Genomic DNA, 18,198 nt, shown 5'->3' on the forward strand with positions numbered 1-18,198 from the left:
CAGCTCTTGTGTCTTCTGCAGTGGCAGGTGGGTTCTTTACCACTAGCCCCACCTCGAAAGCCCTCTGGATTGCCTAGTCAGAGTAATTATTCCTTTTTCTGTGCCCAGAGCACAGTGCTTATTCTTCTCTTTAGCGTTTATTTTGTTCTCTTTTGTAATAGAGTTTTTTTTCATGCCTTTCTTTCTGACTTGAGCTTACTCATCTTGAAGCCATGGACCATTTTTTTTATACTTGTGTGTTTGCTTCGTGTAACATTAAGTACAATAGGTACCATTTAGTGAGTACTTAGAAGTATTTACCCAAGGAAGTTCTAATCCGCTGTAACTTTTTTCATACTTTTCTAGAGGAAAAGAAGAAATAACTAGTTACCCTCCAGAAGAGGACAAGTTCCAAGAGCTCACAATGGCAACAGCAGAAGCAATGTGAGTATTTGTGAATGAAGTTTTATAGTAAGTGTGAATGACTTTATGAGACCATAAGTAATGGTCCTGAGACAATATGGGGCAGAGATGGCTTCACTGGGCATTGAAATTCAAGAATTAGTACTAAGCTAATGTTCTCCTTGTTGTCTTTATACTAAGATCATTTTTATTTAAAGAGTTGAAAAAAAATATTGAAAAGGAACATTTATTCAGATAAGTAATGTTGTCTCTGTTAGGCTTATTTAACATGAAACTATTTGTTTTTGAAAAACCACATAAAACGTAAGTTTCATACTTGTCTGTCTTGTGTAGGAGCAAGCTACAGGACCCACTGGTTTTATTTGAACCGAAGTCCCTGAGAATGGTTTTACGGGAGTGGCTTTCACAGTTAGAAAAGACATTTGCCGTGAAGGACTTTTCAGGCATTTCAGATACTGGCAGCTCATCCGTGGAATCAAACCAGGATATGCAATTGCTTGATGAGTCAAGAAAGGGAATATTAGATGAAGAATATGAAAAAGAAGAAAGGGACTCTTTAGGCAATGAAGAAACTATTGATCAAACAGCATGTGAATCTGTAAATAGTCTGAGGGAGCCCTTGGATGATGACGTTTTCCAAATATGTTCTCCTTGGAGTATAGCAGACAGTCTTCAGAAGGATCTGGCTGAATTGACAACATTGTGTTTGGAATTGAGTGTGTTGAATTCTGAGATCAAAAGTGCCAGTGGACATGGCGACCACACTTTGCAGCAGTGCTCTCTTGAAATGCTGACTTGTCAGTTCCTAAAGAAGTACTTTTTTCTTCTGGATTTGAAAAGAGCAAAGGAGAGCATCAAGCTGAGTTACCCTAAAAGTCCTTGTGTTTGGGATACTTTTATTGAAGGATTGAAAGGTAATAATCAGATTGCCTTACTAAAGATAAAAATTTGTATAGAGGTCAATAGCATGTTGACATTTTTAAGTTTAAAGAAAAATATTTAAGTAGAAAATCATTGCTGTTCTGGTCAACCATCCATTTAGTTTTCTACTCAATTTAATTTAGTTTTCTGTTGAGATTGTTCCTTTTTTAAGAAATTGATCTACAACTCAATTTAGTTTTTAATAGTTCTTGCAGCTATTATAAGAAATTGGTTTTATTTTTCTCACAGTCATTGAGAAAATGATGTAGCAGTGTTGGAGAAGTTGGATTTAAGCAAAGTTTCATAAATGCTGATATGTGAAAACCAGAAAATCCCTAATATAACTTACTGATAGAGAGATCATATGTCTAAGTACTTACATGTGCTAGTTATTAACTCTGAACTCTTTTCTGGCATCGTTTCATTTCCTCCTTCTGACACTTGGAGTGGATGGTGGCATTCTCTTTAGTAGATGAGGAAAGTGAGGCACAGAGGGATCATAATAGCTGAGTAGGCTCAAGTGCTATGGTACTTCATAGTAATGCAGATAGAATAGTTTATTTCTTGCTAATATATCCACCGAGGACAGATGTTCCAAAAGATGGATTAGGGATACCAGTTCTAGAAAAAAAATTAAGGAATTGGGCATTAATGGTACATATGTACTATGTATATATACTATATATATATATATAGTATATATAATAGCTTATATATGTAATATGGATAATACATATAAAAAGAAGGCTTTTTCAATAGTAATAGTCACTTACATATTGGTTATCTGTCCCTTTGTCTTGTTGAGTATGCTTTGTCTCCCAGTTTGATTTTACGGATCTTAAAAGCAGAGATTGTCTCTCTTGTGTTTTTTGTCTCTCCTGTGATGCTTTACAAATGTTGTGGATTGTTGATTAATGTGTTCGTGAATTAAGTTTTTTCAGCTATGAGATGAAGGGAAAAGGGTGTGCTTTGTCTTTTAGAAATGGTGAGTTCCAGTCCGACACATATAAAGATGGAAGAAGGAGACCTTCCAACAAGATTAAAGTTATTGGAGGACTCTGTTCCTTTTGACAGTCCTTTGTTGATTGCATATGCTGCCCGGTGAGTGGTCCTATATGTTGTTCATATACATTAAAGCCCAGGCATTTTCTTGGTCTTAGTCTCTAAAGTTTTCCTCTATCACATGTTGAGCAGCTTCTTGTTAGTATATTTATTTTCATTTCTAATAAATATGTAGATAATGTAACCAAGTTATATTATCTTACTGAAGTGGGAGACTAACATGTTTTGTTTTTAATTGCAGATTGTATGAGAAATTTGGAGAATCAGCCCTTCGATCCTTAATCAGGTTTTACCCATCCATTTTGCCTTCAGATGTCATGCAACTTTGTCATCATAATCCTGTTCAGTTTTTGGCCTATTTAGACAGTCTGGTGAAATCAAGGCCCGAAGATCAACGGTGAGAGGGAAAGAATATTTGCAGACTCTCTTTCTTTTTTTATAAAGACTTTCCTTTCCTTTGTGGCTCAGCTGGTAAAGAATCCTCCTGCAGTGTGGTTTCGATCCCTGGGTTGGGAAGATCCCCTGGAGAAGGGAACAGCTACCCACTCCAGCATTCTGGCCTGGAGAATTCCATGGACTGTATAGTCCATGGGTTTGCAAAGAGTCAGACAGGACTGAGTGACTTTCACTTTCTCTTGATGGAGCATTACTTCTCTCGTATAATCAGTTGAAACCTTTTTACTGTTAACTGCCACAGAATTGAGGTACCTGCTGTAGAAGAGGAGGACTTTGGCAGTCATGTACCACTCTTTCACAAATCACAGTGCGCATCACAAATGTGCACCTAACCACACTTCTCTGTCCTGCCTCTCTCCCTCTCAGATTCTCAGATCAACAGTGTGAAGTTAAACTCCTGCTTCAGGGCCTAGGTTAAGACTGATAAACTTCCTTGTTTTCCCTGCCAGTGAGTGGATTTTCTGCTTCCTTTTTGTGATGATATCCCAGCTTTCTGTGGGTGGCTCTCAGTTCCAGCTGTCTCAGCCTCTTTGGGCTGAGGCCTCTTTTCCTATATCTCCGTGGCAGTAAACACACGTCCCTAGATTATTGAGAATGGCAACTTCCCCTCTCCCCTTTTCTGATTGGTTCACATTTGATATACTAGTATTTCTTTCTTTCTTTCTTTCTTTTTTTGGCTCTTTGGTGTTTTCCTTTTTATCTTGAAGCCCAACTGTTCATTTAAAAGGCTATAAGATTTTCACCAGCACTTCTATCCATTTTTTAGCAGAAGGTTTTTCAGGTTGTTTCGTCCACTATATTGATCCCTTAATACCATTCTCATCACATCTGCACATTTTGTCTTTCCTTTCTCAACATGAATATTGATAATTTTTCTCTCCAACTTTCTCTTAGGCCGTCCTTCCTTGAGTCCCTTCTACAGCCAGAGTCTTTAAGGTTGGATTGGCTGCTGTTGGCTGTGTCCCATGATGCTCCCCCAAGCACCAGCACTATGGATGATGAAGGAAACCCCAGGTATAAAGGAGTCATTTCTAAGCTTGGCTGCTCCTTTGGAACAGAACTAGTTTATTCATATAGAGCATTCAGGGCTTACTTTAGAAACAGCTGTGGAAGAGAGTTACCCAAGTCCTGTTAGTAATCACACTGAGTGTATTGCCTAGTAGTTCTGAACATTTGTTTTGAATCACAGACCCTTTGAGAATCTGATGATTCCTGTCAGAAAAATACACATTCATGGAGAATTTTGCACATGATTTCAGAGAATTAAACTTGGCCTCTGAAACTCTTCCATGGACCAACATTAAGAACTCTTGGTGATTAAACTTGTATTAGAGGGAAAAGTGTGTGTGTATTTGTTTGTGTATTTTCTTCCTAGAAATTTGCCAAGGGATTTCTAGACAATGCTTAATCTATAAATTTTTTTTCTTTTTTAAATTGTGAAAGTATAACACCTTTATAGGAGACTTGGAAAATACAGAACAAAGTTACATATAGTTCCACTGTATGTTACAATTATTTTTTAGTTGGAGTTTCAGTATCAAACTCAGAATAATTAATAGAATGAATAGAAAAACAGAAGGATTTAGTAGACCTGAAAAGCACTATGAACCAATTCAACATAGTTAAGATTTACACAATTTTCACACAACAGCAGGGTATAAATTCTGTTCATATTCCAAAAGATTATCAACCAGGAGTCACTGGAACATATCCAGGGACATAAAACAAGGTGCAAAAATTTCATGGTCTAAAGGTATTGAAATCATAGAGTCTGTTCTCTTATCACTGTGAAATTACGTTAGAAAGCAATATCAAAAGATATTTCAAAATAACCCATGTATTTTCAAGTGCAATGTGACATTTATCAAGAGAGATTTTTGACTCAGCCATTGAAAGCCTTAATAAAGTTAAAGGACAGAAAAGACATAGATGGTGGTTGCAGAGGAGAAGCATTTAATGAGAAATTAATATAAAAATGAGAAATTAATATCAAGGATACTTTAAAAGCCCCAAGTATTTGGAAATTAAATGTCCACTTTGGAATGATGGGTGTATCTAAGAATCTGTAACAAGGTAAATTAAAAAACATTTGTAACAGAACAAAAATGAAAAGAGAATTTATCAGAATTTGTTGCATGCGGCTGAAGCTGTTCAGTGCAACCAAATACAATATAGAGTCTTGAATAAGGTATTTGAAAAACCCAGAATTCATAAAAAATGCATGTTGATGCTTATATCAGATATGTTCCTTATGTTTTCTCCCTAAAGACACTTTTTAAAAGTTCCCAAAATGCCTGCCTTACATGCCTAGAAAAAAGGTCTGAAAAGATATAAAGTGGCTGTGAATGATAGAATTTTGAATTTTCTTTTGATTTCTAAAATGTATAATTTAAAAAAATAAACAGGTATTTGTCATAGGAAAGATAGTGATTTTAATGTTTTGAAAGCCAAGTAGAAATGTTTGAAAAATATAATGATGGAAAAAATATAATTAAAACTCTATTCTTACATATTAGCTGACGAATAAGCATTTTTGTAGAGTTTATTTCCTAATATACTGATATTTTTTCAATTCTCAGGCCTCATTCTCACTTGTTTTCCTGGGGTTACAGTCAGCTCATCCTTCATCTGATTAAACTTCCTGCAGATTTTACAACAAAAGAGAAAATGACTGACATCTGTAGGTCTCATGGGTAAGTGAGAATTTTCCTAGAAGCTGAAGTTAAGTTTAGAGTCATTTTAGTTAATAACTTTGTAGTTAAGGGACTGAAGGTATATGCTTTGTCATTTTTTTCTTTTGGCTAAAGTGCTTTTTTAAGTGCTAATAAGCATCTTTTTTTGTTTTAAATTTTGAGCATATTTTATTTTATGTGTACATGAGACTGGTCCATGCTTGTCCCTCTCTCCCTCTTCTGCTTAGTTGGTCACTCCAGTTCTCAGGTATATTTAATTAAGTACCAGGCTGTGTGATACAAGTTGTAATTGATACAGTTTCTGGGAAGGGAGAGATCAGAATGGGCTCAGGGAGGAGGTGAGACTTGGATGTAAGCCCTAAGAATGGGGAAGGTTTGTATTTAAAAATGAGCCAGATAGAGGGCAGGTCAGCTGAGACAAACAGCAAGATCAAGGCCATGAACTGACAGGGCTTTTTATCCGTATCACGTGTTAGTCAGTTATTTATAGCCCAAAGGTGTTATCTCATGTTATCTTTGGCTTCCCCTGGATTACAGTCTTTTGGAGATAGGGACATGCGTCTTCCTTTTCCCTCAGTGCATAGTTCATAAAGTAGTAGGCACTTGATGCAAATTTGTTCATTGGTAATGAGGGGTGAGACTGGCCAGGTGGGGGGTCATGAGATCATATAAGACCTTGAAAGGTGGTTAAAAGAATTTATGGTCAGCAGAGACCCTTTTAAACTTTTTGGTACAAAAATGGCATGACAGATGAAGGTTTCTAGTTCATACGTGAGAAGGATTGGACACAAGAAATAAAGGCCAGCTAGGAACCTGGTGCAGTAATTCAGGTATGACTGAATTGATTCCAGGGCAACAGAAAGAGCACAGCCAGTGGGACATTTCAAAGGAACACACGGTGGGAGCTGTAGGTACTGGGTATAGGAAATGAGGAAGGGGAGAGTCAGGGAGAACTGCCAAAGTTTGCATGTTTGGGGAAGAAATATGCTCGTTTTGTATTAAACCTTAAAGTTTATAAAGTATATAAGCTTAAAAGTCTGATAGTTGGGGCTTGGCCTTGAGTTCATGCTTAGTCACTGTTGTGTCCGACTGTTTGTGACCCCATGGACCATAGCCCACCAGGCTCCTCTGTCTGTGGGATTTCTCAGGCAATAATACTGGAATGGGTTGCCATTTTCTCCCCTGGGGGTTCTTCCCAACCCAGGTATTAAACCCAGGTCTCTTGCATTGTAGGCAGATGCTTTACTGTCTGAGCCACCAAGAAATTAGTATTTATCACTAACTTTAATTTTTGTTTTTTTTTTTGTAAGTGTTCTAGTTTCTGAGGAAATGAAAGTATCCTAAAAATATTTTATCACGCTGTCCAATACGGTAGTTACTAGTCACATGTGGCCATTAAATCCTTGAAATATGTATTGGTCAACTGAAGAACTGGCTTTTAAATTTTATTTAATTTAAATGTAAATAGGGACTTCCTTGGCAGTCCAGTGGATGAGACTCTATGCTTCCAAGGTTCAGGGAACATGGGAACCATCACTAGTTGGGAAATTAAGATCCCACATGCCTCATGGCACAGCCAAAAATAAATAAATGTAAATAGCCATACGTGGCTAATATTACTGTGTTGGACAGCACAATGCCGTATAAATTCACTGCCTTTTGTTCTTCTCACCACCTTTGGTCTCTTTAAAGTTTCTGGCCTGGATATCTTATTCTCTGTTTGGAGCTGGAGAGAAGAAGAGAGGCCTTCACCAACATTGTGTATCTGAATGATATGAGCCTGATGGAAGGGGACAATGGTATGTAAATTCCAATTGGTTACTCTTGGTTACAGTATTTTAGAAATCACTACAGGCTTTCCGGTAAAGATACATGGTAAACATTTCAATGGTCATTTTCTTTATTCTAGCTACTTGCCAAATTCGTGGAGTTTTTTTGGATCCTTACTACTTGGTATATCGTGAAATCATAACTAGAAATAAACTACAGGCAACTTTTCTATTTCATGAGTGCCTAATGTGTGAGGCATTCTACTAGATGCTTTTCCATCTAGTTTAAATGAAATAACAAACCTGTGGGATAGTTACTATTACTTCTGTTTTACAGAAGCTATAATTGAGGCTCAGAAAAAGAACAGTTAGTTTCCCCACAGTCATACAACTGGTTAATGCTGGAACTGGGGTTCAGGCCAGGTCCAATCGTCTCTAAAGCTCGTGCTCAGGTTTTTTTCTCTGCATCCTGTTGCCTTTTTACACAGCCCAAAGTTAGAGATCATGAAGATGAACTTAGAGTAGCAGTCAGATTTTCCTAAGCCTTTACAAGTATTAAGGTACTTTTTTTTTTTTAATTTTCATCAGTTTTCATCAGTCTATGTAGTTCAGTTCAGTTCAGTTACTCAGTCATGTCCAACTCTTTCCGATCCCATGAATCGCAGCACGCCAGGCTTCCTTGTCCATCAACTCCCGGAGTTCACGCAAACTCATGTCCGTCGAGTCAGTGATGCCATCCAGCCATCTCATCCTCTGTTGTCCCCTTCTCCTCCTGCCCCTAATCCGTCCCAGCATCAGGGTCTTTTCCAATGAGTCAACTCTTTGCATGGGGTGGCCAAAGTACTGGAGTTTCAGCTTCAGCATAGAGCTCACTGCTAAAAGTTTAGTTTCCGTCTGTCATCGTTTGTTCCCATTTACCCGGTTCACCTGCCCCGGCTCCATCCCCTCTGGTAGCTACTGCTCTGTTCTTCGTATCTACATGTTTGTTTTTGTTTGGTTTGTTCATTTGTTTTGTTTTTGTTTGTTTTGTGTATTCTACCTACGAGTGAAATCATGTGGTGTTTGTCTTTGTCTGACTTATTGCACTTAGCATAATACCCTCAAGGTCCATCTGTGTTCCACAAGTGGCAAGATTTCTTCTTTTTTTTAATGGCTGAGAAATATTCCATAATCTGTGTGTGTGTGTGTGTGTGTGTGTGTGTGTGTGTGTGACATCTTTATCCTTTCATCTATTGAAGGGCACTTAGGTTGATTCCACATCTTGGCTATTATAAATAGTGCTGCAGTGAGCATAGGGGTGCATAGATCTTTTCCGATAGTGTTTTCATATTCTTTGGATAAATGTTAGAAGTGGGATTGCTGGATCAGATGGTAGTTTTTTGAGAGACCTCCCTGTTTTCAACTGTGGCTGCATCAGTTTACATTCCCAGCAGTGCAAACAGTTCCTTTTTCTCTGCATCCTTGCCAATATTTGCTATTTGTAGACTTTTTGATGATAGCTATTCTGGCATGTGTGAAGTGGTATCTCATATGATTTTGATTTGCATTTCCCTAATAATTAGTGAACTTCCAGATATTCAAGCTGGTTTTAGAAAAGGCAGAGGAACCAGAGATCAAATTGCCAACATCTGCTGGATCATGGAAAAAGCAAGAGAGTTCCAGAAAAACATCTATTTCTGCTTTATTGACTATGCCAAAGCCTTTGACTGTGTGGGTCACAATAAACTGGAAAATTCTGAAAGAGATGGGAAAACCAGACCACCTGACCTGCCTCTTGAGAAACCTGTATGCAGGTCAGGAAGCAACAGTTAGAACTGGACATGGAACAACAGACTGGTTCCAAATAGGAAAAGGAGTACGTCAAGGCTGTATGTTGTCATCCTGCTTATTTAACTTACATGCAGAGTACATCATGAAAAATGCTGGGCTGGAAGAAGCACAGGCTGTAATCAAGATTGCCAGGAGAAATATCAATAACCTCAGATATGCAGATGACACTACCCTTATGGCAGAAAGTGAAGAGGAACTAAAGAGCCTCTTGATGAAAGTGAAAGAGGAGAGTGAAAAAGTTGGCTTAAAGCTCAACATTCAGGAAACTAAGATCATGGCATCTGGTCCCATCACTTCATAGAAATAGAACAGTGGAAACAATGGCTGACTTTATTTTTTTTCTGGGTTCCAAAATCACTGCAGATGGTGATTGCAGCCATAAACTTAAAAGACACTTACTCCTTGGAAGGAAAGTTATGACCAACCTAGACAGCATATTGAAAAGTAGAGACATTACTTTGTCAACAAAGGTCCGTCTAGTCAAGGCTATGGTTTTTCCAGTAATTATGTATGGATGTGAGAGTTGGACTGTAAAGAAAGCTGAGTGCTGAAGAATTGATGCTTTTGAACTATGGTGCTGGAGAAGACTCTTGAGAGTCCCTTGGACTGCAAGGAGATCCAACCAGTCCACTCTAAAGGAGATCAGTCCTGGGTGTTCATTGGAAGGACTGATGTTGAAGCTGAAACTCCAATACTTTGGCCACCTGATGTGAGGAGCTGACTCATTTGAAAAGACCCTGATGCTGGGAAAGATTGAGGGCAGGAGGAGAAGGGGATGATAGAGGATGAGATGGTTGGATGGCATCAGCGACTCGATGGACATGGGTTTGGGTGAACTCCGGGAGTTGGTGGTGGACAGGGAGGCCTGGCGTGCTGCGGTTCATGGCGTCACAAAAAGTTGGACATCACTGAGCAACTGAACTAAACTGAACTGAATAATTAGTGATGCATAACATCTTTTCATTTGCTTGTTGCCCATCTGTATGTCATCTTTGGGAAAAATCTATTTAGTGCCTTTGACCAGTTTTTCAACCAATTGTGTATTTTTGGTTATTAACCCCTTATCATTTTAAATGTCTTCTCCCATTTGGTAGATCATCTTGTCATTTTATGGATGGTTTCTTTTCCTGTGCAGAAGCTTTTTAGTTTGATATAGTCCTGTTTGTTTATTTTTGCTCATTTCCCTTGCCTGAGGAGACCTATCTAGAAAGATATTGCTAAGACTGATGTCAAAGAGAGCTGTGTCTGTGTTTTCTTCTAGTTTAATGGTTTTGAGTCTATTTAAGTCTTTAATCCATTTTGAGTTGGTTCTTGTGTATGGTGTGAGATCGTGGTCTACTTTCATTTTTTTGCCTCATGCAAAAAAATGTCCCCAGCAGTGTCCCCAACACCATTTATTTAAGACACTATCCTTTCTCCATTGGATGTGCCTTGTTCCTTTGTTTTGTATTAATTGTCCGTACGTGTATGGGTTTATTTCTGGACTCTGTTTTATTCCATTGATCTATGTATCTGTTTTTCTGCCACTACCATGCTGTTTTGATTACTATGGTTTTGTAATATAGTTTGAAATCAGGGCGTGTGATATCTCCAGCTTTGTTCTTTTCATTCAGGATTGTTTTGGCTATTTTGGGGTCTTTCATGGTTACATATAAATCTTAGAATTTTTTGTCTTATTTCTGTGGAAAAATGTTTCTGGGATTTCAGTAAGGATTGCATTGAATCCATAGCATGCATTGGAAATATGGACATTTTAACAGTGTTAACTCTTTCAGTCCATGAGCAGGCAGTATCTTTCCATTTATTTGTGCCTTCTTCAGTTTCTTTCCAGTGTGTCTTACAGTTTTCAGTGTATAGGTTTTTCACTTCCTTGGTTAAACCTATTCATAAATATCGTATTCTTTTTGTTTTCATTGTAGATTGAATTGTTTTCTTAATTTCTTTTTCTGCTAGCTCATTGTTAGCGTATAGAAATACAACAGATTTTTTTAAAAATTGTATTCAGTTACTTTTAGCTGTGCTAGGTCTTCACTGCTGCATGGGTTTCTCTTTGTGGGTTTCTCTTGTCGTGGAGCTCAGGCTCTAGGTGCTCAGGCTTCAGTAGTTGGCAGCACGTGGGCTCAGTAGTTGCGTCTCCCGGCCTCTGGAGCACAGGCTCAGAAGTTGTGGTGCATAGACTTAGTTGCTCTGTGGCATGTGGGATCTTCCTGACCCAGGAATCGAACCCACAACTCCTTCATTGACAGATGGATTCTTTACCACAGAGCCACCAGGGAAGCCCCTTCTAACAGATTTTTGAATGTTGATTTGTACCCTGCAACTGTATTCATTTTTTATTTCTAATAGTTCTTGTCTTCAGGGTTTTCTGTATATAAAATCACGTCATCCACAAATAGTGAGTTTCACTTCTTCCTTTCCTACTTGGATGCCTTTGATTTCTTTTTCTTGCCTGATTGCTCTACTGGAAGATTTCCAGTACTATGTTGAATAAGAGTGGTGAGAGTGGGCATCCTTGTCTTGTTCCTGATTTTAGAGGACTAGCTTTCAGTTTTTCATCATTGAAAATGATATTAGTTCTGGATTTGTCGTATATGGCCTTTTTATGTTGCATTATGTTCCTTCTATACCCACTTTATTGAATTTCTTTTATCATAAATGGGCATTGAATCTTGTCATATGCTTTTTCTGCATCTATTGAAATGATCATATGCTTTTCGTCCTTGATTTTGTTAATGTGTTTATGTGAATTGATTTGTGTACACAACCCTCCTTGTATCCCAGGACATGTGGAATCTTAGTTCCCTGACTAGGGTTCAAGCCCGTGCCCCTTGCATTGGAAGTGCAGAGTCTTAATCACTGGATCACCGAATAAGTCCTCCTTTCTTAGAGTTTTAAACTCTTTAGTAAAGTATTCCTCTGTTCATTCATTTTTTCCTCTCTGTTCACTTTTATTCCTGAGTTCATTGAACTGCCTCTCTGTTTTGCTCTTTTTTTGTAGCTCTTTGACTTTCTTCATGAAGGCTGTTTTGAATTCTCTTATCAGTTAGCTCACAATATTCTGTAACTTTAAGTGTGGTTACTGGAGAATTGTCATTGTACTTTTGTGATAAAAGTGTTACTATGGTTCTTCATGATGTTTGATGAAATTGTTCCTCTGCTGGCACATTTAAAGTAGCAAGTACACATGTATACCGGGCAGATTCATTTTGATATATGGCAAAACCAATACAATATTGTAAAGTTAAAAAAAAGTAGCAAGTAACCTCTCTGCTTGACTCTGATAACACCATAGGTTATAAATTAGAGGCCTTTCCTTTGTTTTCCAGCAGATGGCGCCGTAGCACACGTTTTGGGTTCTCTTCCCTCAGCTGCTTCTGTTCATGTTTGAAAGTTAGCATTTGGTGCCCTCCACCTCTGACTGCCCTGTGGCCTTCATTATCATTTCTTGTACCTGTGGGGCCATGGATACCTTACTTCTGCCAGTGTTGCTGGCATAGCCGCCTGGTGCACCTCCTGTTCAGGATCCCTTGAGTGGCAGGTTCCACTGTTGTTGTGGAGGAAGCCAGGAGTAGGGAAGAGTAGCCATGTCCAGTGTCGTAAGATTCCTGGGCTTTGCGGCTTTGGCGGGGGGTGACTGGAGCCATGTGCACCACCTCCCCTGCTCCTACCAACCTCTCTGGGGCTGGAGGTCTGGGCCCTGCGGGCACCGTCTCTATTGTTCCCTTGGTCCTGCCCCGTCTATGTGTTCCAGTTCACCACCTGTAGTTGTGCATTTGTGTGGGAAATTCTCCAGTATCTTGGTGTGTTGGACGCAGGCACCTCCTTTGGGGCGTTGTGAGTGTTTTACTGGTTGAAACATGTCGGATGAATGGGGGAGACTAAGGTAGCTTTTCACTCCACCATGTTACTGAAGCTCAGAATGGTTCTTGTAAAGAAAAATTGGGTTATGTGGCTCTCCTCCTTGAAACTCCTTACACTTGACTTGAAGTCTAGATTCTTAAGCTGGTCCCTTATGGCCTGGCCCTGTCATCTCATTCTCAATCCTCACTTCCACCTTTGAGTTCCTTGAAATCACCTGGTTTCTTCCTGTGTCATCTTCCATATTTCCTTGATCAGAAACGTAAGCTCTTTCGCCCCTCCTTCCTGACACCTTCCATGCATGTATGTCACATGCATACAGGTCATATGCACACACGTGGTGAACTTGTCTCATCTTTCAGCTCTTTGCTTAAATGTCACTCTCATAGAACCCTCCTCTGATCCTCAAGAAAAAAGAAAAAGAAAAAAAACTGTCCAAAACTTGCCAGCCTCTTGAATGGCTCTTTGATCTTTTCCTTTATAGCAAGCACTTAGCACAATTTATAAACATAGATTTGTTTACGTGTTTACTAAGTTCTTTGTCCTTTACTAGACCATAAGCTCCACAGCAGTGCAGGACTCATCATGTCTGTCTTTCACATTCATATTCAGTGCCTAGCATGAAGTGTCCAGTACTCTTGCCTGGAAAATCCATGGACAGAGGAGCCTGGTAGGCTGTAGTCCATGGGGTTGCTAAGAGTTGGGCACGACTGAGAGACTTGACTTTCACTTTTCACTTTCATGCATTGGAGAAGGAAATGGCAACCCACTCCAGTGTTCTTGCCTGGAGAATCCCAGGGGCGGGGAAGTCTGGTGGGCTGCCGTCTATGGGGTCGCACAGAGTCGGACACGACTAAAGCGACTTAGCAGCAGCAGCAGCAGCATGGAGTGTACCCTGGGTTATTACTGCGTGAGCAAATGAAAGAATGTAGAGGCTAATTTCATGGCTTCTCCTTGTCTTGAGCTATTTATTCAACAAATATTCAGAAAACAGCTTTGTGTTGGAATGGTGAGATTATGTTCTTTTAATATTTTTATGTTTGGTATGAAACATTTTTCCGAATGGTTTCTCCTGTATGCAGGCAGAGTGCTCAGAGCCCACATTGTTTCTGTGTGTTTGCATAGGTTGGATCCCAGAAACTGTGGAAGAATGGAAGCTTCTCCTACATCTGGTGCAGAACACAAGCACAAAGCCAGCCCCCCAGCAGTCACCAGATGGAAACTTCAGCGATGGGCCTTCCCCTATCACTGTGGAGAACGTGGCCCTCCTATTAGCTAAGGCCATGGGCCCAGACCGGGCCTGGTCACTGCTCCAGGAATGTGGTTTGACCCTGGACCTGTCAGAGAGGTTTACCAGAACCTGTGATATCCTGAGAATTGCCGAGAAAAGGCAGAGGTAATTAATGTCTGTCTGTCCTGCCTTCGTCCTGCCCTGTCCACAAGCACTTGGGGAGTGTAGAATCCCACAAATGTTCAGAGCGGGACGGGACTGTATAGATCACATATTCCCAACCCCTCACAGATGGGGGGACAGAGACTACTCTGTTGATTTAGGTGATTAAGGGACGAGGCTAAAGTAATACTTTGTTCATAGTCGTGACCAAGACACTTGTAGGTCGATGTGGATACCCAAATATGATGTATACTCAGTTCTTTAAGAATACTATTTGTACCACATACCTAATACCTGCAATGCAGGAGACCGGGGTTTGATCCCTGGGTTGGGATGATCCCCTGGAGAAGGGAATGGCAGTCCACTCCAGTATTCTTGCCTGGAGAATCCCATGGACAGAGGAGCCTGGTGGGCTACAGTCCATGGGGTCGCAAAGATTCGGACACGACTGAGTGACTCACACACACACACACATACACCCACCTAATCATCTCAGTCAGTTTTTTTAAAAAAAAATTTTATTTTTAAAAATTGTGGTAAAATACAGATAACATGACCATTTTTAAGTAGTTGGTTCAGTCATGTTAAGTATATTCGTGTCATTGTGCAGTTAATTTCCAGAACTTTTTCATCTTACAGAACTGAAACTCTGTCCCCACGATTCCCCCCTCCTCCCTCTGCCCCCTCCCTGGCAAGCACTGTTCTTTCTGTCTGGGATCGCAAATGCAGAGGTAACAGACAGGGTCTGTTACCTCTGCATTTGTGGTCCTATTTGTGTGTCTTTTTGTGGCTGGCTTATTTCACTTAGCCTACTGTCCTTAACCGTGTTGCAGCATTTGACAGTTTCCTTTTTTCCTGGGACTGAGTAATATTTTGTTATGTGTATATAACCACATTTTGTTTATCCGCTCATCTCTTGATAGCCACTTGGGTTGCTTCTGCCTCTTGCTATTTTGAGTAATGCTGCTGTGAACATGAGGATACAAATCTCTCTTTGAGACCCTGCATTCAGTTCTTTTGGGTGCATACCCAGGTGTGGAGTTGCTGGATCAGATGGTACTTGTGTTTTTAATTTTTTGAGACACTCCTATACTAATTTCCATGGATCCCGCACCATTCTGCATTTCCACCAGTGGTGCACAGGGGTTCCTGTTACTCCACATCCCTGCCAACACTAGTTATTACTATTACTTTTTGATAGTTATCTACCCTAATGGGCATGAGATGATAGTGATTAGTGGTATTGAACACGTTTTCATATGCTTGTTGGCCATTTGAATGTCATCTTTGGAAAAATACCTGTTCAAGTTTTTTGCCCATTTTTAAATTGCATTTTTTTTTTTTTGGTCATATGAGTTCTTTACATATTGTGGATATTAACCTCTGAGATACATGATTTGCAAATATTTTCCCCTATTGTATAGGAGAAGGTGTCATATTCATAGGACGCCTTTTCACTCTGTTAGTTTTGTCTTTTGATGCACAGAGTCAGTCAGCTTATTGAATCCTTTACTTCTGAAAAGAGTAAACAATGACAACTAAATTTGCTTGTTTCTTTTCTTTGGGATTTCAGAGCCTTGATACAAAGCATGCTCGAAAAATGTGATCGGTTTCTGTGGTCTCAACAGGCCTAGCTGAAGAAGACACAGCAGGGTGTCCCGACATGTTGAGAAAGACTGAGTTGTGCTCCTGAGCCTCCTGAACACATTTGTTCTTGAAGGAAAGGCCCCACCGGAGATCCAGCGCCTTTTTGGGAGCATCATCATCCCTGTCTGTTACCTCTGCATTTGTGGCTCTATTTGTGACCTCAGTGTTTTTCAACCAAAGTTGAATTTTGAAAGCAATCAGTCCTTGTTTGCTAAAACAAAATGCTCTGGAAGGAAGCAGAATGTGAATATCCCCAGCTGTGCAGCCCTTATGCTGGACAGTAGAATTATTGGTTCCTTGTTGGTGGACTGGGAGAATTCTTTTCCTGTCATGACTGCTATGCAGGGAGCAAAAGTTTCTCAACCTGGTCATATGAAGACATACAATGTAGTTGATAGAAATTTAGTTCTTTCTTATCTTCTCTGGGATACTTGAGAAATTACCAAAGTAAAACCTGGTAGAATGTAATTAACACATAAAATAAGTGAAACATTGAAGATTCAAATTAAATGTAAAAATGAAAATGAATATTTAAATTGAGCTAATTTAGAATATATTTTTTTCTAGTGCTTGATATTTTCTAATTGAACCTATATAAAACTAATTGATTACTAGAGATGTTTTACTCCAGTCTTTCCTAAGTAAAGTAGCCCAAAGGAATCATGCACTTGTAAAATTTGTTTTTTAAGGACCATGATATAGGCAGGTTGAGTCTTGATAAAGACTGCAGCAGGTGCTTGTATTATTTAAGCCAAGTACTAGATTACCATTTTCAGGCTTCTGTATACTAACACGGCATGTTTTATTAATAATAAATGTAAAATCTGATTTAAAATGTTATTTGACTAGAATGTAGACATGAGGTTTATTGTGTGTAATTTGCAGGAAGGTGTGGTGTAAACTCAGCGTGGAATAGGCAAAATGTTGGATACATTGAATGATTCACTTCTTTTTTTTTTCATTTATAACACAGCCAGAAAACTAGAGACACAAATGGCCGTCTAACAGTTTAGAGAGTTGGTTCCTTCCTGTTAGGAAATCCTAACAGTTTTGGTCACCAGTATGTGGCAGGGTGTGTGTGTGTTGTGTGTTTCCCCACACCAAGGAATTCTCCAGTACCAGCTGAGTGTCCTTTCCACTCATTAGAAAGTCAATCCAGAGATGGCAGTGAATTCTGCAGGTTAAGGGCTCATTTCCACAAATCTGCCAGCACTTAAGATGCCAGTCACGGGTCCAGGTTGTTAACTGTACGAGCGTCCCTCTTTTTATTGCACTTTGTTTTGTTGTTCTTTGCAGATACTGTTCTTTTTTTTTTAAACAAATTGGAGATTTGTGGCAGCCCTGCGTTGAATAAGTCCATCAGTACAGTTTTCCAACAGCATTTCCTCACTTTGTGTCTCTGTCACATTTTTGTGATTCTTACGAAATACAGAGTTTTCCACTTACTTGTCATGGAGATCTTTGTCAGTAATCTTCATCATTACTGCTGTACATGTTTTGTGGTGTCGCTGCACCCACGTAAGGCAGTGAACTTAATTGAGAAATGTGTGTTATGACTGTTTCAACCGATTATTCCCCTTCTCTTTCCCTTTCTTCAGGCCTTCCCATTGACTGACACACAGTAATAGGCCAATTAATAACCTTATAGTGGCCTCTTCAGTATTCAAGCGAAAGGAAGAACTAGTTACACATCTCACTTTAAATCAAAAGGTAGAAATGATTAAGCTAAGTGAGGAAAGCATGTTGAAAGCTGGAGTAGGCTGAAAGCTAGGCCTGTTGTATCAAACAGCCAAATTGTGAATGTGAAGGAAAAGTATGCGATGGAAATTAAAAATACTACTCTGATGAATACAAGAATGAGAAAAAAGTGAAACAGTCTTGTTGCTGATACGGATAAATTTTTAGTAGTCTAGATACAAGCTCAAACCAACCAGAGCATTCTCTTTAGCCAGAGCGTAATCCACAGCAAGGCTGAGAGAGATGAGGAAGCTGCAGAAGAAATATTTGAAGCTGGCAGAGGTTGGTCCATGAAGGTTAAGGAAAGAAGTTGTCTTTATGTTCTATGAAGACCTACAAGACCTTCTAGAACTAACACCCAATAAAGATGTCCTTTTCATTATAGGGGACTGGAATGCAGAAGTAGGAAGTCAAGAAACACCTGGAGTAA

At 39.4% G+C, this 18,198-nt stretch overlaps 1 protein-coding gene across 3 annotated transcripts in view; it reads left to right on the top strand.

Annotated features, from left to right (window-relative positions):
- Positions 1 to 17,476, top strand: part of HPS5 (Hermansky-Pudlak syndrome 5) — a 43,991-nt gene extending 26,515 nt beyond the window's left edge. For all 3 annotated transcript variants that reach the window (XM_010858448.1, XM_010858447.1, XM_010858449.1), the window contains 9 exons: positions 346 to 423; positions 736 to 1,316; positions 2,304 to 2,424; positions 2,627 to 2,782; positions 3,736 to 3,855; positions 5,421 to 5,534; positions 7,227 to 7,333; positions 14,117 to 14,387; positions 15,958 to 17,476. In XM_010858448.1, the coding sequence (XP_010856750.1) occupies positions 346 to 423; positions 736 to 1,316; positions 2,304 to 2,424; positions 2,627 to 2,782; positions 3,736 to 3,855; positions 5,421 to 5,534; positions 7,227 to 7,333; positions 14,117 to 14,387; positions 15,958 to 16,018 (1,609 nt within the window). In that variant the 3' untranslated portion in view covers positions 16,019 to 17,476. The remainder of the gene's footprint in view (positions 1 to 345; positions 424 to 735; positions 1,317 to 2,303; positions 2,425 to 2,626; positions 2,783 to 3,735; positions 3,856 to 5,420; positions 5,535 to 7,226; positions 7,334 to 14,116; positions 14,388 to 15,957) is intronic.
- The last annotated feature ends 722 nt before the right edge of the window (positions 17,477 to 18,198 follow it).

Source organism: Bison bison, unplaced genomic scaffold, assembly GCF_000754665.1.
Source record: "Bison bison bison isolate TAMUID 2011002044 unplaced genomic scaffold, Bison_UMD1.0 scf7180017864388, whole genome shotgun sequence".
Taxonomy (NCBI): Eukaryota; Metazoa; Chordata; class Mammalia; order Artiodactyla; family Bovidae; genus Bison; species Bison bison.